The sequence below is a fragment of the Pelophylax lessonae genome, assembly GCF_965119305.1.
Source record: "Pelophylax lessonae genome assembly, chromosome: 3".
In the NCBI taxonomy this organism is placed as follows: Eukaryota; Metazoa; Chordata; class Amphibia; order Anura; family Ranidae; genus Pelophylax; species Pelophylax lessonae.
The window spans coordinates 425,886,695-425,910,823 of NC_138770.1; the positions used below are offsets into that span (position 1 = coordinate 425,886,695).

At 42.5% G+C, this 24,129-nt stretch overlaps 1 protein-coding gene across 4 annotated transcripts in view; it reads left to right on the forward strand.

Moving 5' to 3' along the window:
- Window positions 1-24,129, forward strand: part of LAMA2 (laminin subunit alpha 2) — a 1,405,743-nt gene that overhangs the window by 553,089 nt on the left and 828,525 nt on the right. For all 4 annotated transcript variants that reach the window (XM_082249565.1, XM_082249566.1, XM_082249567.1 and 1 more), the window contains exons 10-11: window positions 9,531-9,691; window positions 16,615-16,755. In XM_082249565.1, the coding sequence (XP_082105691.1) occupies window positions 9,531-9,691; window positions 16,615-16,755 (302 nt within the window). The remainder of the gene's footprint in view (window positions 1-9,530; window positions 9,692-16,614; window positions 16,756-24,129) is intronic.

Here is a 24,129-nt window from a genome sequence, read left to right on the forward strand (position 1 = left end):
TGGGGTTTTACTTGTTGGGCATTTTGAAACGGTTTTTTTGAGCGTTTTTGGAGCTGAAAAACACTCAAAAACGCCCAGGTGTGAATGGAGCCTAAGACACTAACTGGGAGATTGCACACACTTTCTTGTTTATATAAATATTTGTTATATATTTATTGACTATTTTCATTTTTATAGTTTGTTAAAGAACACACACATGTTTTTTACATTGTTTTATTATTTTATAAGGGCACTTTCATTTTTAGTTTACACCTACTTAAAATTGTTGTAGCATTGCTGTGGCTGCGCTGCACTTTATTCAGGTCTTAATGGCTAATAGTAGTTTGTCACATTAAACTGGACTTTTTCTGTAATGTTGAAAATGTTTCATAAGTTACCTAGCCATTTGAATGCCAAGAAGAGCCCCTAGCATTTATAGACAGCTTAATCCAATCACCATGGAATGTGTAAAGGTTTATTGTCTAAGAGCAGGATGGATGGTGTGAAAGCTGTGGTGTCATGCTGTCTTCAGCATGACACCTTGGCCATAGATGGATAGAATTTCAAACAAATATTCTTAGTGAAAGACTTAGGAAAATTAGTACAAAAATGTTATTTGAAAGACTTTGTTTGCTTTTAACATTTTATTTTGGAACGAATGGACTTTACTAAACAAAAAACCACATACACTGTTAGAAATTAGTTTGTTCAAGAAATATTTTCCATCCTACTCCTTCGAATTTTCTCATAATTGCGGTAGAAAACAAACATCAATTTGACCCACCAATTTTAGGTGGGGGGATGGGAGAAAAGGGGGTGGTGTGAAAAGAAGCACTGCTGGGGCTTAACCACTTTAGCCTCGGAAGGTTGCACCAGGCCATTTTTTTTTGATACGGCACTGCGTTACTTTAACTGACAAAAGCGTGGCCATGCGACGCTGTACCCAAATAAAATGTAATTTTTTTCCCACAATTAGAGCTTTCTTTTGGTGGTATTTGATCACCTCTGTGGTTTTTTATTTTTTTTCGCTATAAACAAAAAAAGAGCGACAATTTTGAAAAAAAAAACAAATTTTTTACTTTTTGCTATAAAACACATGCGATAAAAAAAAATGTAAAAAATCAAATTTCTTTATCAATTTAGGCCAATATGTATTCAGCAACAAATTTTTAGTTAAAAAAATCCCAATAAGCGTATATAGATTGGTTTGCGCAAAAGTTATTGCATCTAAAAGCTATGGGATATTTTTAAGGCATTTTTAATTTTTTTTCACCAGCAATGGCGGCAATTAGCAATTTTTAGCGGAACTGCAACATTGCTGTGGACAAATCGGACACCCAACTGACACTTTGACACTTTTTTGGGGACCAGTGAGATTATTACAGCGATCAGTGATTAAAATATGCGCTGTTATTGTATTAATGACACTGGCAGGGAAGGGGTTATCATCAGGGGCGATCAAAGGTTTAAATGTGTCCCTAGGGGGTACTTACTAACTGTGGGGGGTTGCTCTGACTGGATGAAGACAGAGATCGGAGTTCCTGCTTAGCAGAAACACAAGATCTCTATCTTCTCCCCATTCAGAATGGCGATCTGCCTTGTTTACATAGGCATTCTGCCTCTCTTGGGAACGATCGCCGGTAGCTGGTGGACATTGGGTCCACTGGACCTGCTGATTGGCTACACCTTTGTGCAATCAGTGCCACCTAGTGGCTATTGCACGAAATGACGTACAGGTACCTGATTTTGTGCAAAACAGCCACTCTGCCGCAGTAAATGTACATTAGGGATCAGAAAGTGGTTAAAAAGATAGCAAGGTGACATAAGCAGAATCTAGAGTGGGGAAAGGGGCACCAGGCTCTAAGCCAGGTAACATCACAATTCTCCCCCAAATTACACAATACCAGGATGTCCCATATCACGTACCTGGAGGTGAGCCTGAACGGTGAGGAAGGCCTCTCTTACGCCTCTGACTCGGGACCCCTGATAGTGCAGACAGGAGGTGCCGAGTATAGAGTAGCACGAGTGCCTGATGTAGCTGGAAGCAGGCTGATGTCCACAGACAGGGATAGCCGGGTAGGTCCAGAGCAGGTATGCAGGCAACTGGTGCTGGTAGCAGGAGCGTAGTGAGACAAGCCGGGTCAGAAGCCAAACGGTCATACAGGAGCCAGAAGGAACAGACTGGAGCGGAGGTCAAGGGACAAGCCGAGGTCGGTGCAGGCGGAGAGCAGAGGATAGTCAGGACAAGCCGGGTCTGGTACTGGTAAACAGGATACAGGTAGCAGGTTCAAGTCAACAAGGCTGAAGACAAAGCAGCACTGAACCTGTGTGCTGATCCAGCTTAAATAGTGCTCTTCCTTGATGAGAAGGGTGGAGCCAGGATTAGCCTGTGAGTTTAACTCATCTTCTGCCAGAGCCTGTCTGACAAAACCTCTTCTTACATTGCCCCCTCCCAATGGGCAGCCTCCGGATGCCCAAACGGGCTAGTTTCTCAGGGTGATTATGTTTGAATGCTTGGATTAGGTCCTTTGCATGAATATTGGTTACTGGCTCCCAGGAATTATCTTCAGGTCCATAACCTTTCCATTTAATTAAGTATTGGACTAGGTTGCCTCTTTTCCTGCAATCAATAATGGATTCTACTTCGAATTCCTCTTCTCCATCGATTAGCATGGGTTCAGGAGGCCCATTGATCCGTCCAGGGAAAGGGTCTGGAAATGTAGATTTCAGCAATGATACGTGGAAGACAGGGTGGATTTTAAAAGACTCAGGTAACAGTAATTCATAGGTCACATCATTAATTTTCCTTTTAACTGGAAAGGGGCCTATGAACTTGGGCCCAAGTTTTCTTGATGGGCAGGTTAGTTTTAGGTTGGTTGTGGCCAGCCATACCTTGTCACCAGGTTCCAAGATCAGTTCTCCTCTTCTCTTTCTGTCATAGAACCTCTTGTTACATTCTTGAGCTTTGGCCATAGTTTCCTGTAGTAATCTGTTATTGGAAGTAAAAAAATTAACCGTGTTCTGGACAGCAGGAACAGGCCCTTCGGGAACTGTGGTGACCAGGAAGGAAGGATGGTAGCCATAATTGGCAAAGAACGGGGTTTGCTTAATAGCAGAATGTTCGGAATTATTGTAGGCAAACTCGGCCAGTGGTAACAGCGTTACCCAATCATCCTGTGAATAAGAGGAAAAACAGCGTAAATACTGCTCCAAGGTCTGATTAGTCCTTTCTGTCTGGCCATTGGTCTGTGGGTGGTAAGCTGAAGAAAAGGATAGTTGAATTCTCAATTTTTCACAAAGGGATTTCCAAAACTTGGAGGTAAATTGGACCCCACGATCAGACACTATGTTAGTAGGAACTCCATGCAATCTTACAATCTCCTTGATGAACATTTTGGCAGTATCTGCGGCTGATGGTGTACCCTTCATTGGCAGGAAATGTGCCATCTTGTATAGTCGATCTACGACTACAAAGATGGTAGTGTGATCCTCGGATGGGGGCAGTTCCACAATGAAATCCATGGATATCATTTTCCAGGCCCTGTCTGGAATTGGCAAAGGTCTGAGTAGACCCCAAGACTTAGTTCTGGTTGTCTTGTTCCGAATGCAGGTGACACAGGTCTCAACATATTTCCTACAGTCCTTCTCCAGGCTAGGCCACCAGAAGGTACGCTGGAGCAGTTCAGTAGTCTTGTGGATACCAAAGTGACCAGCGAGTGTGTGATCGTGGCAGAGGCCCAGAATATTGACCCGGAATCTTTCGGGAATAAAGATTTTATTGTTGTGCCAAAGAAGTCCATCCTTAATTTGTAGAGTAACTCCAGGAAGAGGTGGCATTCCTCTAGACGCCTGTTTGATTTGGGATAGTAAGTCTTCTTGTAGCAACAGGAAGTTCCCCGAAGACAGGATCGTATCTGGAATCACAGATTCTTCCGCCTCACAGAACATGCGGGAGAGCGCATCAGGTTTAGTGTTCTTTGATCCCGGCCTATAGGTAACGTGGAAAGAAAATCTTGAAAAAAAAAGAGCCCACCTGGCCTGACGTGGTCTTAAACGTTTCGCAGCTCGCAGGTATTCCAGATTTTTATGGTCTGTGTATACCAGGATTGGATGAGCTGCTCCTTCTAGAAGGTACCTCCATTCTTCTAGAGCTGCTTTAATTGCCAAGAGTTCACGATCACCCACGTCGTAATTCCTCTCTGCAGGAGACAGTTTACGTGAGAAAAAGGCAACAGGATGCAAGAGGGCCTTGGCTCCTTGGCGTTGGGATAATACTGCTCCAACCGCTGACTCGGAAGCGTCTACCTCCAGGACATAAGGTAGAGCGGGGTCAGGATGTCGGAGCACAGGTGCGGAGGTAAACAGGGTCTTCAGGGTTTCAAAAGCGGCTTGTGCCTCAGGAGTCCACTGAAACCGAATACCCTGTCTGGTCAACTGGGTGATAGGAGAAATAATTGCAGAAAAGTTCTTGATGAATTTCCGATAAAAGTTTGCAAAACCGACAAACCGCTGTACCCCTTTCTTGTCTGTGGGGGCTGGCCAGTCTAAAATGGCAGACACTTTTTGCGGATCCATCTTGATGCCCTCTGTGGAAAGAACCAGACCCAAGAATTGAATGTCCTGTCGGCTAAACTCACATTTTTCGGGTTTTGCATATAAGCCATGTTGCCTAAGTCGGGCCAAAACACTCCTTACATGCCCATGATGATCCTCCAAGGTAACAGAAAAGATCAGGATATCATCAAGATATACAATGACAAATAAGTCCAGAAAGTCTCGAAAAATGTAATTTATGAAATGCTGGAAGGTGGCCAGAGTCCGAAGGGCATTACAAGGTACTCGAAGTGCCCAAAACGAGTGCGAAATGCAGTCTTCCACTCGTCACCTTCCTGGATTCGCACCAGATTATATGCTCCACGTAGATCCAACTTGGTAAACACGGTAGCAGAACGAAGTCTCTGGAATAGTTCTGGTACCAGTGGTAAGGGATAACGGTTTTTGATTGTGATCTTATTTAAGTCCCGATAATCCACACAGGGTCGGAGAGAGTGGTCTTTCTTCTCCACAAAGAAAATCCCTGCTCCTGCCGGGGACGTGGAAGGGCGAATAAAACCTTTCCTTAGGCTGTCATCGATGTACTCCTTTAAAGCTGTGAGTTCAAGCTCTGTGAGGGGAAAAATTCATCCAAAAGGTATTTCGGCTCCAGGGACGTCTAGAAAGTCATGATAGATCACAGGAACAGAGGAACGAACTTCATCATCAGACTCCATGCATAGCAGTGAAGGTGGTTGAAGAGGTTGTTGGAAGAAGCAAAGCTGTCGACAGTAAGGGGATAGGAACTCAATTTCTCCTGTTTTCCAGTTGATACAGGGGTTGTGCGCCTGTAGCCATGGCATTCCCAAAATGATAGGAAATAAGGGGGAAGTGATAACATCCAGGCGTAGAAGTTCCTTGTGGTTGCCAGATATGGTGGCAGGTAAGGGAAGAGTCTCTTGAGTGACAGGCCCAGATTTTATACGTGACCCATCTGCCAAATGGATTGCCATTCCATTAGATCTCAGCTTTAAAGGGACCTTGAGTTGGTTAGCAAACTCTTGGTCGATGAAGCAGCTACAGGCTCCAGAGTCAATAATGGCGGGTACCCGGATAGCCCCTTCTGGAAGCTGTAAGGAGACAAGGACAGTCAGGTGAGAGGAGTTATGGGAACTCGATTCCTGGTTGATAGAAGAGAGAGTTAAGCACTTACGGCTCTTGGCGGGGCAGGATCTCACATAGTGTCCACTCTCTCCGCAGTACAGGCATAGATCGTTCAACCGACGGCGTTGGCGTTCTTCTGGAGAGAGAGAAGGCCGAAGCATGCTGAGCTGCATCGGCTCTGGAGTGTCAGCAGTAGGTGGGGCAGAGACTGAGGGTGTAGGCCCTGAAGGGCGGTAGACTCGCGGCATCATCCACATAGGTCGAAGTTGCTCACCAGCCCTTTCTGAACGGCGTTCTCTTAGGCGCCGATCGATTTGGATAGCCAGATTAATTAGAGCTTCCAGAGAACCTGGCACCCCCACACGGGCCAATTCGTCCTTTAGAGGATTGGAAAGTCCCAATCGGAATTGATAGCGAAGGGCGGCGTCATTCCAATCGGTGTCAGCACTCCAGCGTCTGAAGTCTGACGCATAATCTTCTGCCGTTCTGCGGCCTTGCTGAAGGGTATGAAGGGCCGCTTCGGCAGTATTGGTCTTCTGAGGGTCCTCTTACAACTCAGCCATAGCTCCGAAGAATAAGTTCAGATTTGATAGGCAAGGATCCTTATGTTCAAGTAGACGGTGGGCCCAGGACTGGGGTTCTCCTTGCAGAAGAGAAATAACATAGCCTACTTTGGTAGCCTCCAGGGAGAAGGTACGGGGCTGTAGGGCAAAGTATAGCTCACAGGCATTATGGAAGGATCTAAATTTGCTGCGATCGCCTGAAAACCTTTCCGGGGTTGGTACCCTGGGTTCAGGTGGCAAAAACATTACAGCCGGTGAGGCAGAAGATCCTCCAGGAGCAGGAGATGCAGGAGCTGCAGGAGATGACAAGGTTAATGACTGGACACGTCCCTCAAGTCGGTTATAACCCTCTTGCAGGTCCTTGACAGACTGTGTAAGTGCTGCCAGGTGATGGCATAATTCGTCCATTGGAGAGGTTCCTCGTTCAGGCTCTGACATTGGCTGCTTTGTACTATCACGTACCTGGAGGTGAGCCTGAACGGTGAGGAAGGCCTCTCTTACGCCTCTGACTCGGGACCCCTGATAGTGCAGACAGGAGGTGCCGAGTATAGAGTAGCACGAGTGCCTGATGTAGCTGGAAGCAGGCTGATGTCCACAGACAGGGATAGCCGGGTAGGTCCAGAGCAGGTATGCAGGCAACTGGTGCTGGTAGCAGGAGCGTAGTGAGACAAGCCGGGTCAGAAGCCAAACGGTCATACAGGAGCCAGAAGGAACAGACTGGAGCGGAGGTCAAGAGACAAGCCGAGGTCGGTGCAGGCGGAGAGCAGAGGATAGTCAGGACAAGCCGGGTCTGGTACTGGTAAACAGGATACAGGTAGCAGGTTCAAGTCAACAAGGCTGAAGACAAAGCAGCACTGAACCTGTGTGCTGATCCAGCTTAAATAGTGCTCTTCTTTGATGAGAAGGGTGGAGCCAGGATTAGCCTGTGAGTTTAACTCATCTTCTGCCAGAGCCTGTCTGACAAAACCTCTTCTTACACCCATCTCTTGCCATAGTTACTTTCTAACCACTATTATCATCTGGCAGAATTCACTATGTGCATTACCAGTGATTTAAAATATTGGAGCTTGGACAGGCCAGTATGGTGTAGCAAATTTTGGGTGAAAGTAAAATCTAGAGGGAAGCTCATAGGTGAGATTATACAATGGGCTTCATTCCAGTATTTGCTTAAGTTGGGACACTGTCAACTGACTTGGTTTAGGGTTCCCACCTCCGCATAACAGTGCCAACATTTATCAAGCTTCAGGAAAAAATTTGTGTATCGCAGATGCCATACAATCATCTGGTTTGCAGTTTAAAACTATTTTCTTGCACATTCACATTCAGGGAGCCTTCTGAGCCATCATGTGAATCAATTCACTTTCACCCTCAGATTTTGTGCCTCCTAGATCTTGTTCCCATTTTAGGCCAACACCAGTACCACATGATTACTGGTTTCTGAATATGTTAAAAGAAATTATGTGATTTGGGGGGGAGTCAGACATGCATATTGATTCGAAGGGAGTGCGGGTTCTAGTTTATAGAGATCTGGCTAAAGTTCAAATTTTTTTTTTTGGGGGGGGGGGGCGGTTTTGGATATAATATCACTTTAGGGATACTAACACTGCATATTGGCTGGCAAATATTTAGCTGGTCACTGATGGGCATCTAAAATAAACTGAATTTCCACAAAGAAATTGATGTACTAATATAGAGTTATCTCTATGCTCTTGTTTGAATTTTAATTTTTTATTTGTATTTTTTTACTCCTCCCTGGCATTCCTTCCAAAGTGTTAGGATAAGTTTTACGATGTAAAGCCTCCCTCCCCCACCTTAGGTCAGTACTGATAACAAATCCACAAAATGTCATATTATACCAAAATTTTCTGTCAGGGTTACATGAACAAACATTAATGGCTTTTGCAGAAGTGGTAGCTGCAAATACAGTGAAGGAGTTTAAGCATGCATGGGATAGGCATAAGGCTATCCTTCATATAAGATAGGGCCAGGGACTATTCATAGGATTCAGATATATTGGGCAGACTAGATGGGCCAAATGGTTCTTATCTGCCGACACATTCTATGTTTCTATGTTAACAATTTAGTCTTCTCCAGATGGCTGGGTCAGATTTTAGCCTATATTGAATACAGAATAACAGCACACATACCTATTCCAAAAAGGCGATGTTTCACTATTATAGCAATTTAACAGTGGAGATCTAGACTATTACAAATCTTCATTTCTGACTAGATTTCTTTAAAAAAATCAATACCAACAAAATATCTGGGACACTAACTTCTTCTGAATTTGCTAGTTGCCTGGCTGTCATACAAAACAAACAAAAAATTGAGTGCACTCCACATGACTTAACAGCAGGAGAAATATTCAATAAAGTCTTTATTGTGGTTGATGTTTCAGTGGGTGCAGCCTGCATTTCTCAAGATAATAGGTTCAATATATTCTTCAACACTGACCTGGAACAAGCATGCAGATCGAATGTTCTGACTTTCTAATTTCCATATATTCCATGTGCTGAAAAGGGAAACTACCTAAGGATATAAAAAGCTGGTGCTGACTCAGCCTTCTAGGCTAAACTTTTAATGGAAGTGTTACTTTTGGACTGATTCACATAGACTGATGCACTTAGCCCCATGAAATGCTGCATTTTAACAATAATATACTAAATAGAGTAGATATGTTATTATATTTAAAGGCTAAAGTTGGATTATTATAGCTTTGTAATGTGCTAATATTATAACCTGCTAATATTCTGAAGCCATATCAAGGCTGATTTAATTAATTTTAACATGACAGCTGTTTCTTATTCCTGTCCTTCATCAGTCTGTTATAATTAGTTTGAATTAATTTTAGGTAATGTTCTACACCTCTAACTGTCAAACTCTTTGAAATTGCATTCCTGAATTTCTCTCCCATTTACTAATTATTTTGTACTGACAATGCTATACCAGATCTCTAACGTGCCATATACACCTGCAGTTTAAAAATACCTTAAAAGAGTTACCCACAGTAATCTTAAAGTTAGACCATGTTTAAAACCCCCTAGGTAGTCATTTACAGACTTGCTTTCATCTCACAATCCAACTGAGACTTGGAGTTCAAGTTTCATCTACTTTACCTTTTGTAGATAAAAGTAAGAAGTAGCAAGAGCAGCATTTGTTTTAAAATCACTGCATATTATAAAATGAAAAGGTAATGGAGAGATAATAAAAATGTTGAATTTAAAACAGCACTTTATTATATTGCAATTCAATAATTATTTTTAATAACATTTTTTTTTATTTTTTATCTAGACTTGTTTCCTGGTTCCTGTTTATGTAAACCTGGCTATGGAGGGGACAAATGTGAGCAATGTGATCTGGGGTATATTGGGTATCCATATTGTGTACCTTGTAACTGCAGTGTATCTGGCAGTGAAAATGAAGACCCATGTGTGGATCCCTGTATTTGTAAGGTAGGTTAGTAAGTAATATATCTATATAATTGTTGTAAAGCAATGTTTAAGTGTATGTATGTCAGACAAAACTGGCTTTTTGGCAAACAACACCCCCCCCTTCCCTATTTTGTATAATAAAGGTGTAATGCTTGTTTAGTCTAGGGTAATACTTATCGTATTCCTCCTGACCACCAGTGCTTTTCTTCTCTTTGGCTCCAGCCCTGGAAAGTGGGCAGGTCCATGGGATTCTCACATATAATGCAGAACTGCTGGTCTTGAATATTATGTGATTACATTGACAAGGAGGTGACCACATAATCTGCAAAGAAAACCTGCTTTGGGGAACTAGTGGTCCAACAGAAAGGAAGCCTGCAGGTGCAAAAAAATAGGACAGATAATTAGGTTTGTTACATTTCCTATATACTAAATGAGCATGAGGCCTTTACTATATGGGGGACTGGGAGCCTATGACAAGAAGGTTTTTTTCTTCTGACCAGATTTCGGCTGTAAAACAAGCCCTCCCTGACCTCACTAAAGGTACTGTAAAGTAATTCAGTCCTAAAGTTACTGTATATAGTTACATAGTTGGTAGAGATGAAAAAAGGCACCGGTCTATTCAGTTTAACCTGAGAGTGTGTGTGTTTGTGTGTGTGTATGTGTGTATAATGAGACTATGAAGTTGGGTTTCAGTAGGTCTGCTGTTAACTTTCAAGCTGGCAAGTCCCTGCTACCATAGAAAATAGGGAGAAAGAAGCTGTGATTTCAGTGCCTATTCTGTTTCAACTGCTACTTTATGCACTGACATACCTCCATAGATCCTAGTCTGTTTAGAAAGTGCAATCACAGACCTATTAAGCAGCCTCCACAGACAGTTAAATTCTCCAACAAGACAAATAGATTCAATCCAACACAATTTAATTTCTCAAGTACAGTACAGAGAATATTTATCTTGTCTTTTTAGGAAACCATACTGTGGGAACATGAAGGAGAACAGGGGGGGGGGGGGGTCAATGAATGTACAAAATGCAAAATAAACAGGTTGTAGTAGTGCTGAGCTACCATTAGATTGTTTACATATACCTAATTCTAATAATATAATGTAATAGAATGCAATAGCAGAAAGAAATGTTCCACAGGTGGGAGACAACAGTGCCTCTAATGGGAATTTTGAAAATTAAGTTCTCCAGAATGCTTGCAGCTGTAGAGGTCAGGAAGGTGTGTTTTAAAGAGCTTGTACTGCTTGCTAATGATAATTAAATACATTAATGTCCATAGTCTGGCCACAGATACTCTACTGTACAGAGGATCTATTAGGAAAAACTCTTTACGTACTCTGGCAATATATATATATATATATATATTGTAAGGGATTACTCATTGGTAGGCGTGGATGACCCCTTTGGGGGTGCGTTTTCACAGAAAGATAGCCGATTAGAGGTTGAAAACAAGACTGATTTATTCATGCAATTTACTTAACACAATTGCAAGCATCAAAACAGCCAAAATAAAATAAAAGACAAAATAAATCCTTGCCTCTGTGGGCGGCTACCTTCTCACAGCTGGAACCTACCTAAGAAGTCTTTCCAACCTACTGTTGGGCCGACACTGCTGATCTTACAGCAGACACTCAAATGTCCATTTGTTTGCTTTTCACACAGCACAAACATTGTCCATTTAACATGTCCCTTTGTTTTCTTTCACACAGCACATGTTCATTTATAACAGGATCCTTTACTCTTCAGATTCTTCACATTGAACACAGTTCATTTAACAGGTCCCTTTACTCTTCACACTCTTCACATGGAACACTTTGTCTTCTCACCTTTGAGACGTCTTCACTCGTGGTTACCCTCCTTAGCTTCACATCGCTTTAGGGGGTCTTCTCCCATGCTCACCAGCTTGTCGGGAGGCACACATCCGACTGTCCCCCTCTCCCAGCCCACACGGCGACAGGAGGCAGCAGTCCTTCTCCCATGCCCACATGGCGTCGGGAGGTACACGTATGTCTGTCCTCCTCTCCCAGCCCACACGGCGACAGGAGGCAGCAATCAATAGATTTTCTCTGGACAAATTATAGAGGCCTTGATCTCCTCATTCTGAACAGCTGAAGGCCTTTCAACTTCTTTACACCTTCCTGCTGCCTTTGGCAGCCGACACCCTATAATAATTAGTGAACTTTTCAAAGCAGGTGGGAATGTGTCTCCTCTCAGTGACTACATTCCCAGATTTACCTGACTTCCTGTCACATACCCCCCCCTCTTGTTTCAACCCTAGGGTTGGGACACATATTTCCAGGCACGCATGTGTCAGGCACTGCTGACTCACTGATAAGCCTCCTATTATCCTCAAGCTTCCGGATGAAACTGTTTTGTCATCTTCATTGACGGATTTCTCATAAATGCCACACAGTTTGTCTCTCATCTCATATACACATTCTTCAACTGCATTTTTGGCATCATTTTGCTCCTTCTCGTTTCTGTCATCTTCATTGACAGCTTTCTCATAAATGTCAGACAGCTTGTCCCTCATAACCGTCTGTCCAATCCACCATGGAGGACCGTGATCCATAGGCAACTCAATTGGGCTAGTCTTAATGTCTTCAACATTCTTAAGACGCCTCTCTCTGCAATCCATAAATGTTTTCCACAAAACTTTGAGAACCTTTGCTTCACTAAGCTTTGTTCCAAGTAGGGACTCTTGACATCCCTCTGTGACTTGAGTTGCCTCTCCATACAGCTGTACACAATCATTGACTTTTTGTTGTAAAAGGGAATGATCTTCCTTCTTGAGCTTTGCTTGCTCTAAGATGCTGTGCAGAGGATTTTCCAATTGAGACAACAGGCTGTCACACATTTCTTCAAAGTGACCCCTGTTCCTTTTCCCAGAGATATCAATATCATTCAAACATTTCATATTCATAGGCAGATCTGAAGCATTTGCACTCATCAACTTCTTAAACTTTTCGCCCTCCTGAGCGAGTCGCAGTAAAGGCCTACTATTTGATTTGATATTCAGTTTATATTTCTTGCCAAACTCTTCACAGAAGTAGCCAACCAGAACATCATCAACTTTCCTTCCACCAACATAGGGGTTAAAGGCAACAACACAGTTGAACCCAGCGATCTGGGTGGTATCCATTATAGACCTCCTCTCTGCATCAGTGAAGAAGCATGGAACTGCAACACATTCTTTTACAGGTTTCTTCAATGCACTTTCTGCTGAACTATTTGACCGCTCAAAGTCACCTAGTTCCTTTTCTCTATCTGAATTCCACATGGAATGCATCTCAAGATCACGATCAAACTTCTGCCACCCGTCTTTCACCAGTTCCATTTTGGAAATATTCCCTGAAAGGCACTTGAACTTAATTTGCTTCACGTTTTCATCAACAGCCTTAGTTTTCTCCACTAGGTTTTCAGCCTGAACTGAGAAATCATCACATTTCTTACACAACTCTTTTGTTTGCTGAAGCTCTAATGATACATTTTCCAATGCTTGAAGTTTTTGAAGGAACGGTTTATTCCAAAGGGGTGATTCAAGCCACGTGTCATCACATTTCTGAGGCTCACTCAGGACAGACCCCAAAACACTGATCCTTTTAAAAACTGCATCAGGCACACTATCCCCTCTTTGGGACAGATCCTCTGTTGCCTGGAATTCCTCTTCCAGTTCCTGCAACGGAATCTTCATCTCTTCTACTTGCTGTTCTAAGACTCGCTTAGACTTTTCTAGCTCCTGAACGCTTTTCACAACATCATCCTTGGAGCGGACCAAATCTTCCATTTCTGTACACAGCTGTTGGTTAACTCTTTCTAGTTCAACTTTACACTCTAGAGCTTCCTCCAAGGAGCGAGCCAAGAACAGGGCTTTGCTCTCGTTATCACGCGCCTCCGCTTCTGCGCGGTCGCGTTCTTCTGCATATTTTGCAGACACAGTCTTCTCTTCACCAAGCATCTGATCAAACTTCTTTTTCACATCTTCAACACACTGTAATGAACCAACGCTTTCTTCCATGCGTTTTTTCATATCCGCTATCTGAGCTTGTAATGTTGCGACTTGCTCTGATAGGTTTTTCTTTGCTTCCGCCTCCTCTTTTAATTGTTCCAGGAAGCCATTTTTCTCATCTTCCATTTGTTTGAGCTTTGTGCTAAAACTCAGCCTTTGACACCTCTCTTCCTGTAAGAGTTCCTGCGTGTCTTGCAGCTGCGATTCCAAGATAGAAAAATCTTCCGCAATTTCTCTAGATTTGCTGTCTGCTTGAGAAAGCCGATTTGTGACACTGTCCAACTCAACCTGCAATCGGTTTGCCTTCTCTAACAGCTTAGCACACAATCGGTCACCTTCTGACACCTTGACTTGCGATTCCAGAAGCCGTGCCTCTACTTTTTCCCTCTTATGTTCACAATCTCCTTTTCCCTGCATAAGAGCCTTCACCTCATTGGCTAGTTTCTGGGAATGAGAATGTAATTCTGCCACACAGGCTTCTTTCTCCTTTAACTGCTGCTGGACACGTTGGGCTTCCCCTTTCCAACTTTCACAGTCCGCACGCCATTCATCTACCACATAGCTCAAAGTAGTGAGCTCATACACAGTACTCAGTAATTTAGCCTCTCTTTCACTTTTCTCTTTGTCGCTGAGAGACAATGTCACTTTCAGAGCAACATTCTGTTCCTGCGACTCCTGCAGGTCTATTTTTGTAGCTCCCAAAGACTGAAGACTTTTTTCCAGCTGATTACGCAACTCCAACATATCAGCCATACTTTGCTTCTGCAAAGTCTGAATTTCACTTTCCTTTTCCATGAGGATGGTATCTTTCTCCATTTTGAGCTTACTTTTCATCTGAGCACACTGCGTCTCCATAGCAGTTTCATCAGTGTTGCTAGGGACAACAACCTTCCTCTTTAGTAGACTCTCTTTAGGCATGGATGGGGCTGGTTCAGACGGTAACATCCCCTCCATCCATAGAATACGGTCTCTCATTTCATCTATCTTTGCATTCTTCAGGCGTTTTGAACGCCCCATCTTCAATAACTCCACAAACAAATTTTTCACAGTCCAGCAAAAAATTTTCAGACCACTGTCTCTTTAACACATGTAGTTTTTCTCTCTCTTGCAAGATCTCTTTTCCTGCACACACAGTTTGTGCAGTCACTTGCACCAGACACAACAAAGTTCATCAAATAATTTTGAGACCGCTGTCTCTTTAAAACACTTTTTTTTTTTTTTCTGTCAGGATCTTCTCTCCTGCACACATAGATTGTGCAATCTCATGCACCAGACAAAGTTCATCAAACATTTGCACTTCCTTGCAGGGATCTTGCTGCTTCTGCCCACTGCATACCTCCACCATATGTAAGGGATTACTCATTGGTAGGCGTGGATGACCCCTTTGGGGGTGCGTTTTCACAGAAAGATAGCCGATTAGAGGTTGAAAACAAGACTGATTTATTCATGCAATTTACTTAACACAATTGCAAGCATCAAAACAGCCAAAATAAAATAAAAGACAAAATAAATCCTTGCCTCTGTGGGCGGCTACCTTCTCACAGCTGGAACCTACCTAAGAAGTCTTTCCAACCTACTGTTGGGCCGACACTGCTGATCTTACAGCAGACACTCAAATGTCCATTTGTTTGCTTTTCACACAGCACAAACATTGTCCATTTAACATGTCCCTTTGTTTTCTTTCACACAGCACATGTTCATTTATAACAGGATCCTTTACTCTTCAGATTCTTCACATTGAACACAGTTCATTTAACAGGTCCCTTTACTCTTCACACTCTTCACATGGAACACTTTGTCTTCTCACCTTTGAGACGTCTTCACTCGTGGTTACCCTCCTTAGCTTCACATCGCTTTAGGGGGTCTTCTCCCATGCTCACCAGCTTGTCGGGAGGCACACATCCGACTGTCCCCCTCTCCCAGCCCACACGGCGACAGGAGGCAGCAGTCCTTCTCCCATGCCCACATGGCGTCGGGAGGTACACGTATGTCTGTCCTCCTCTCCCAGCCCACACGGCGACAGGAGGCAGCAATCAATAGATTTTCTCTGGACAAATTATAGAGGCCTTGATCTCCTCATTCTGAACAGCTGAAGGCCTTTCAACTTCTTTACACCTTCCTGCTGCCTTTGGCAGCCGACACCCTATAATAATTAGTGAACTTTTCAAAGCAGGTGGGAATGTGTCTCCTCTCAGTGACTACATTCCCAGATTTACCTGACTTCCTGTCACAATATATATATATATATATATATATATATATATATATATATATATATATTACAAGTTTCCCATTTAGTAGTTATCTCTTTCATTCATTATAGTGCATTCGGGCACTATGCAAACTGAAATTGTACAGACCTATTCAGCGTGTACGGGCTGTTACTATGTTACATTATATTGTGCACTTCAAATCAGATTATGGTTGGATGAATTAAAATAGTATGTTATGCAGATATAATCCCTAACAGTAAAGAAACCTATATATGTAATTGCAAATGAAAATATTCACCAATTGATGTTGGTTCCATGGGTGAGGGTTAGGTGTAAGTTACGGAAACAGGCACTTCATTAGCAGTCTCCGACCTTTGTGATATCTTTGGCCACATTGAATTATAACAAGCAGCTGAAGTTTAGACAAGCACTTGCTATGTGGAACATCAAAGATAAACGATGACCATTATTGGGTTCATAACTAATTCGCTGGGGAGACACTGCACTTCATTCTCAGGAAATTATCTTGTTCCTTTCTGGGTTTAATTAATAAAGTACATTGAATCCACTAATTAACTTTACCAATACAGTATAAAAAATGCAGGTTGTATTTTTTTTTTTTTTTGTTAAGTGTTAGTAAAATAAATTCAGTAAACTACATTAATCTATGAAAACAAAAAAATAATCCAGACCAAATGTGAGATCTCAACATTGTGTTTATAGGAACATGTGGAAGGTGACAACTGTCAAGTTTGCAAGCGTGGATTTTTCAACCTGCAGCGCCAAAATCCCAAAGGCTGCGATCAGTGTTTCTGTTCTGGAGTTTCAAACAACTGTATAGATTCACAATTTACTTATACCAAGGTGAGAGTGCTCAAAGCAGCTTACTTTTTTCTTATTGTTATTTATTTCTCACATACTCCAATTTCTTACATATTCCATATTTTTCAAGATTACATGATAAAACATGTAAATGTAGGGGTCACTCAACAATACCCACATGGTTGTATTCCTTCAATACATTAGAGTACCCAAATAGACAATAATATACACATTTCATATGTTTCCTCTCTTGTGTCTCCAGCAAAATAAAAAAAAACAGAAGATAAGTAAAAATACTGCAATGTGACAATGCTCAGAAAAAAAGAGGTAAGGAAAAGACCAAGAAAGGATCAAGTGATCCATGTGGAGTAATAGAAATAAAAAAGAGGGAACCAAGAGAGGCATGTTAGGGAAAAGAGAGAGGTGAGCAAGAAGGGTGTCCAGCTGAGGATAGTGGAAGACACTACAATATAGCAAAGTTTTATATTATTAGGCCTTACAAATAGGACTGAAGCTTAGCTGAAGTGCAAAAATCGATACATGCACATAATATTGATATGAATTTTGAATGTCATTCATAAAGGCTAGCTGTTAGTTCCTCAATTCTCATGACATAGTTAACTTTCTCAAACTATTCTTTAATGGAAGAGACTGTCACTGTTCTTCTGCATCTTGGGCAAAGGGCTCAGCCTGCAAATAATCAAAATTGGAGAAAGTATTTTTTCAATCTTTGCAATTGATCCCAGTATCACAGACAAAAGACCCATTTCTCATGTCTCAGGCAGAAATGCTTCATAAGTGAATGGAATATTTAAAAGATTTCAGGAAAGATCTAATATGAGGGCAAGACCACCACACATGAAGGAAAGATGTGATCCTCCCATTTCCAACACCAATCTGGAATCAATGGTAGAATTTAATGCAATGTTGAAGGTCTCTCACACCTTTTGGACAAGCATTTAAAATGTCATTGTTAATAATGTTTGGGTACAGTGGATTTGAAAGTCAAAAGAAATTATTTTTCTCAATTTTCTTTAAAAATGGTAATTCCAAGTCCACTCTCTCAATCTTTGGGAGAGTATAAAAGGGGACGATTGGGGAATGCATGGTTTAAAAGAATGCTGTAGAGCTTGGATATTATTTGTGTTCAATCTGAGTTCTTAAGGCATAATGCTTGAAATCTATTGGATTGTTCTAAGGCTATAAGGTGGGCGAAGAAGTGTTTGAGTTGTAAGTAAGTAAGCCATCTGCCTGGTTGTGGAAAGTCCCTTTCAGAGATTGCTACAAGAGAATTAAGACATGTGGAGAAAAAAACCTGCTTAATTGGGAATGGTGCTAATGATGTCCAATGCAGAAATGGACTGCAGTGCATACCTAGAGAAATTCTGGGTTTCCTAGTACTGGCTTTAGAAGACCTGTAAGATGGAGAGCTTATATCTATGAATAGCAGAATCCCATACTTCCAATAGGAAAGCAATCAATGGAGGAAAAGTGTGGATAGACAGGTGTTGAGTTTGGCTTGTCCAAGGTAAGGACATTAAAGGCAAATGGGATGTAAATCATTTAATGGATATTCATAGTTTGGAGTAGGCATGAACATTTGTGACTTTTCCACAGAGTGGCCACATACATAGGCCCAGCATGCAAGTAGCACCTTCAGGCTTCTAACACATAGCATGTACATACCAAAAATTACACCCCAAAATACATTCTGCTGAGCAAAGAGTAAAAAAAAGGATTACCTGTGGTTTTAGCAGGAAGGGAATACTGTCCCAGCACAGTATTGCACAGCATTGGTCCAGACAACCAATGGAATTGTCCAGGCGGCAGGCAGAGATATGCCAAAGTATTGGTCCTGTCAGTAGTTCAGGTAGCAGGTATAGGCATGGCCAGTTCAGGTGGCAGACGGAGGCATGCCCAGTTCAGGTGGCAGGAGGAGGCATGGCCAGTTCAAGTGGCAGGAGGAAGCATGGCCAGTTCAGATGTCAGCAGGCAGCACTATAAGGCTTAGGGCTTTGTCAGGTAAGACCTGAGGACAGGGGTAGAGGCTTCTCCCACCCAAATCTCTTTGAAGCCTCTGAGTCTCCAGACCCTAATCCGAGACAACAAAAACATGAAGAAAAAGGTTTTTTTTCCCCTTGGAAATTCTATTCTGGAGCCCCTCACATATGTGAGACCCCTGTGCTGTCTTGAATCCCACTAATACAGTGACAGGGCAAATTTGGGTAGGAGGGAGGATCGGGGAAGTGCCTTTCATGAAGTCTGGCTAATGTATCGGAGTAAATTTGTTCGGGGGCTTGGGGATAGAGAAGGGCTGTGATAAGGTCCTCTTGAAATTTTAGATAGGTTAGGGATTTTTGGGTGCACTTGGAAAAAATAACATTTGAACTGAACAGGGCTAGTTTAATCAAATAAACAGTGACTTTCTTATACCAGTGATCTCCTGGGGGCCAAGTAGGGCTTCATCAGCTGGTCCTTCATATCCACCCCCCCACCCATGAATAGGTTATATTCATGTACACATTTTGGTCCTCCTCTTGTCTGAATTTCCACCAAGGTGTAATCATGTATTGTGGAAAGGATGTAGGCATCTCTCTTATCTCTCCACTTTAGGACTGGTACCTCTTCATTCTGCATACTGTTTTTTCCCCCCGATTCAATTTCTTGGTAACCAATCTCTGTGGGAAGCCCTTGTGATTGGACCATGCTGTCCCAAAGGCCACAGTCTTCTTTAGGTAGAGATGGCGGAAAAGTGGGAGATTCGTAAAGAAATTGTCTACATATGAGCTGTAACCCTCCACAAACAGTGGTTTCATCAGCTGCCAGACAATTTTGCCACTTGTCCCCATATAGGTAGGGCATCCAGGGGGGTTTAGCTGGCAGTCCTTTCCCTCATAAATATTGAAATCATAAGTGTTACCCGTGGTCCTGTTGCATGCCTTCTAAAATGTTACCCCATATTTGGCTGTTTACTGGGGAGGTATTGCTTGATGCCAAGCCATGTACACAAATATTTATGTGGGGGGGGGGGGGGGGGGTAAACCGTTGCTTGAAGCTGGACTCAAAAAATTGATTAGGGGCTGAATTTTGAATAATGTATCATAATCAGGATGTTTTTGAGGGAGGCACTGGGCATTGTTTTTCAAATGTAAAAATCTCATTATCATTTCGTAACGGGTTCTGGGCATCAAAGAGGAGTACACTGGCATATGATGGATAGGTTGGGTAGACCAGTAGGAATTGAGTTAATTTTTTTTGGCATCCCCATGTTGAGGGTTAGTCCAAGGAAAATTTTAAATTTTTCTCCGGTGAGGGGTTTCCAAAAAAAAGGCGGGCATAGAAAGAATCAAGATTGCTTGCAATATGTTGGCTGGCGTACAGATTACACTGCATGTAGTTCAGCAGAATAATAAAGTGGGGTTACATTTTCTGAATGCATTTGAGGGCCTGGCTGCGCTGTAAAAGGGTGAATTACGGGTTCTGCTGAAGTATCAGGCAGCCATGTAGTCTATATGAATACATCTGGGAGGCTAATATGGGCCCTGCCTCATTGTGGATGGGATGCCCCATTACTAGCATCTGGCCTATTATCCAGGAATGTTGCCCTTCTTGTGCTTGCCACTGCACAAGGACTTGCAGAACTGCTAGTGGATGCCTGCCTATTATCTTGCAGTGCTGTGCTGCTGGTGGATGCCACAGGATTTATTGCACTGTTGGTGGATGCCTCAGGATTTGTTGCACTGGTGCTGAATGCCTGCACCTGCTCAAATCTCCTGAGCCTCTTTGTAAGGATTCTGTCCTCCTTGGGTTCCATTTCAGAGCCACTGCTTTCTACTGGCTCATACTTGCTATCCGAGTCTGACGGAGAGAGTTCCCCACTACTCTTGTCTGACATAGTCTGGAGTATATGGAAGGCTTCTTTGCTGCTAAATAATATTTTAGCCATGTGAACAGAAGTGCGCAGATGATTCTTGGGACAGATATGTCAGATGTATGACAGATGTTGATCACTGTGTGATCACTGGGATATGGCAAATGTTCCCTGGGACATATTTGGCAGATCATGGACAGATGTGGCAGATTATGGACAGATGTAAAAAATCACGAACAGATGTGCCAGATGATCATGGACAGGTGTGGCAGATCAGACAGATGTGGCAGATGATCACGGACAGATGTGGCAAATGATCACAGATAGATGTGGCAGATGATCATGGACAGATGTAGCAGATGTTCACTGGGACAGATAATTTTACTGGGACAGATGTGTGACAGGTGTTTTTTACTGTGTTGGGGAAACTGTGACAGGACACTGTTTTGGGAACACTGTGACAGGACACTGTTTTGGGGACACTAGCTGGGTGATCAGTGTGTAAAAAGCAGTAAAGCAGCTCAAAACTCACTGACTCCCAGCTGGCAGCACAGATCCACTCTCCTTCTCACTGACAGGCTCAGTTTGAGGAGAAGCAGAGCCAATTGCAGTTACAATGGCTGTGTTGACATTACATGACGGCTATGATTGGACACGGCCATCATGTGATCAGGAGAGCAAACCACAGAGCCCTCCTGCCGAGCGGTGTTGCGTGGAAAATTGGTGAGCGAATCACACAAGCAGGAAATTATGTTTCAGTGGGTGTTAAGTACACATTCTGTGTACAGAACAACTCCAGCTAGCCATATTGCATTGCATTTTCAGAAAATTACAACAGCTGAAGATTGAAAAGGAAAGGTCACTTTTAATAACATTCAATTACAATATGACTTGTGTCGCAATATATATATATATATATACGCTATATTATTTTTACTTTATTTGCTATTTTTTTTTCCCCACAAAAGTGGAGTTACCACACTTTCTCCACTAACTTCACTTTCCTGGGGAGAAAAAAATAGCTAAAGGGATGCAGGCCCAACAGATTTCCTCATTAGTCCTCTGTAGCTGCGTTTCTGGTAATTATGAAACCACTCTTATTAGACCCACTCAGAACAGGGTAACAAACAGTGATTTCTTCAGAATAACAAAAGGTAGGAATCTGCAATAAAGGTTTGGGGCAATCCTTGCAATGTACATAGATGATCCAGAGGGGAATGTTTTTTTTCTCAACAAAAGTGGAGTTATGCTTTAAATTCTCTGCAACTGTGAAACTGCTGTGAAAAAAAAATGGGTATGACAAATTAAAGGTGCCAGTGCAATGAACAACAGCAATGGGCTCAGTATGAGATGGTAATGGTGGCAAGTCTAAGACAGTGGCAAAAGATGTTAACAGTGCAAGGCCAGCAATGGCAAAATGAGGTGTTAATGGCAGCCAGCTGTTCTCATTTTTACATGAAGTGGCAGTGGTGGCAAGAGGTGAGTTTTATTGCAGGCCTGTAGAGATGAAAGGAAAGGCTTAGGCTGTGTAGAAAATAAAAACTTTGAGTGACAGAATCCCCAAAAAATTTATTCAGCAACATCTGTAGCAGGAAATCAGGGACCTGGCAGTTTTCCAGGTCTTCACTTTAATGAATGTCAGGCATCTAACTGTGTCCAGGGACAGATGGACTCTTTTTACTGGACAAAACCCCCATAGTACCTAATGTACATTCAGAGAGGACCCTTTCGGTGGACAGGATCAGTGTTGAAAAATTCCTCTTATAACATGGATTCAGATGGGTTGCCAACCAGTAATGGTTACTGTTCTTGATGCTACAAATCCTGGGGTTTTTTTGGAGCATGAACAATCCCAATCCTCACTACTCAGGGTCACTGAGGATGACAACTCCCAGAGTTTGGGAGAAATGAAAAGCACTCCTCTAACCCTTCCTCGTGTCCTTCTCCTCCTAAACATAACCATGGCAACCATACCGCTCCTCCTCATGTTTCTCTTGTATCTGCTAAGGCCTCACAAGGATAATGTGGTATAATGGATATAGTGGACCCTAAGACACTGAAAATTGCTACCCTTCTCCTTATTGCTGTGCCTCCAATGACATCTATAATGCCATGCCATTTTTGCTCCAGCAAAAAAACACAGGAATTGTGACACTTATATCTGATTTTACACAGCTCACCATTCTGGTTGTCTCTTTAAATGTCAACAGTATGGTTCATGCATCTTCTAAGGAGCCACTGATGTAGGAAGAACCACTGAGCCTGTAAAAATATTTGTACAGATACTCATTTATGGCCCACTGATGCATGTGTAACCACTGCAGCATGATAAAGTTAGAGTTTCATTGGGTGAGCATGTCACATATCGGGTAGTATGAAGTTCCACTTGAATTTCACCCAGCCGCACACAGGCTTGATATGACCACCTGAAATGGCTACACACTATTCTTGTCTGTCTTCTTGTCTTGTTAGAAACCTATCCAGGAGAGTCTGCACCCCCAGGTTGAGGACATTTGCCAGGCAATGCACTCAGATAGGAAGGATAACTTGCCACAAATTTGTGGCAGTGTTGAATTGTAAGTCTGTTAACTTGCTGCAAATTTTCACTGGCAAGTTGTACACTTGCAGAGCACTTGAAGCTCTAGTTAACAGTTTGTAGCAAATTTGTGTGGCAAGTGTCTAGCAAGAGCAAAGTTGCAGTGGTGAGTCTACAGCATGAAAATTCAGCCACAGTGACCCCTGTGGAGGGATGACTATTGCACAACATAACTGAACCAGAACTTGCAGCAGACTTGGGCATGTGTGTGAACCTTGAAAAAAGGGACATGTAGCTCACCCTCCCTTCCATGCACTTACTGTTCCCCGTAGAAAAAATGCATGGAACAATAATCTTCTCTTGAGACATAGATACAATATAGCATAAAGAACTTCCAGAACCATAGTTATGATTAAGTCCCCACAGGGCTAAAACTTTGCACAAAGTTATGTACGCTATTTATGTGGACCTTCCCATCCAAAGGTCAAACAGCAGGTTGTGCTTTTGTTACACATACCTTTTACTTGCATAGGATAGCAAGGTGTCAATAACTTCTGGGCCTGCCCCTGCAGTTCTGGCACTGTGCTGTCGCTGTCACTAAATGTAAGAATGTGGGGTTGTGCAAGTAGCTCCAAAGGTGTGCCTCTTCTTGTATCCTGGTAAACATATATAAAACCTACCTAAAGAGAAACAAACAAGATGCTCTCCTAGCTGCATGTCTTCACAAAGCAGACTCCACTTAGAATCCAATCCATTTACATCAATCTAATGGTATTTTCACCTGCAACTCCCTTAAGAAACTGACTGAACTTGGAAAACACCTACAAGACCCCTACTCATCTGAGGATGCCTTTTCCTCACAACAAGTTGACTACCTCTTCTCTTGTCTTAACCTCCCTTCTATGCAGAATTCATAGATTGGTATGATAGAACAACCTCTTAATCAGGAATAAGTTGTGCAGCCATTAAATCCCTTAAAGCACTCAAAAAACATGGTCTGGATGGATTT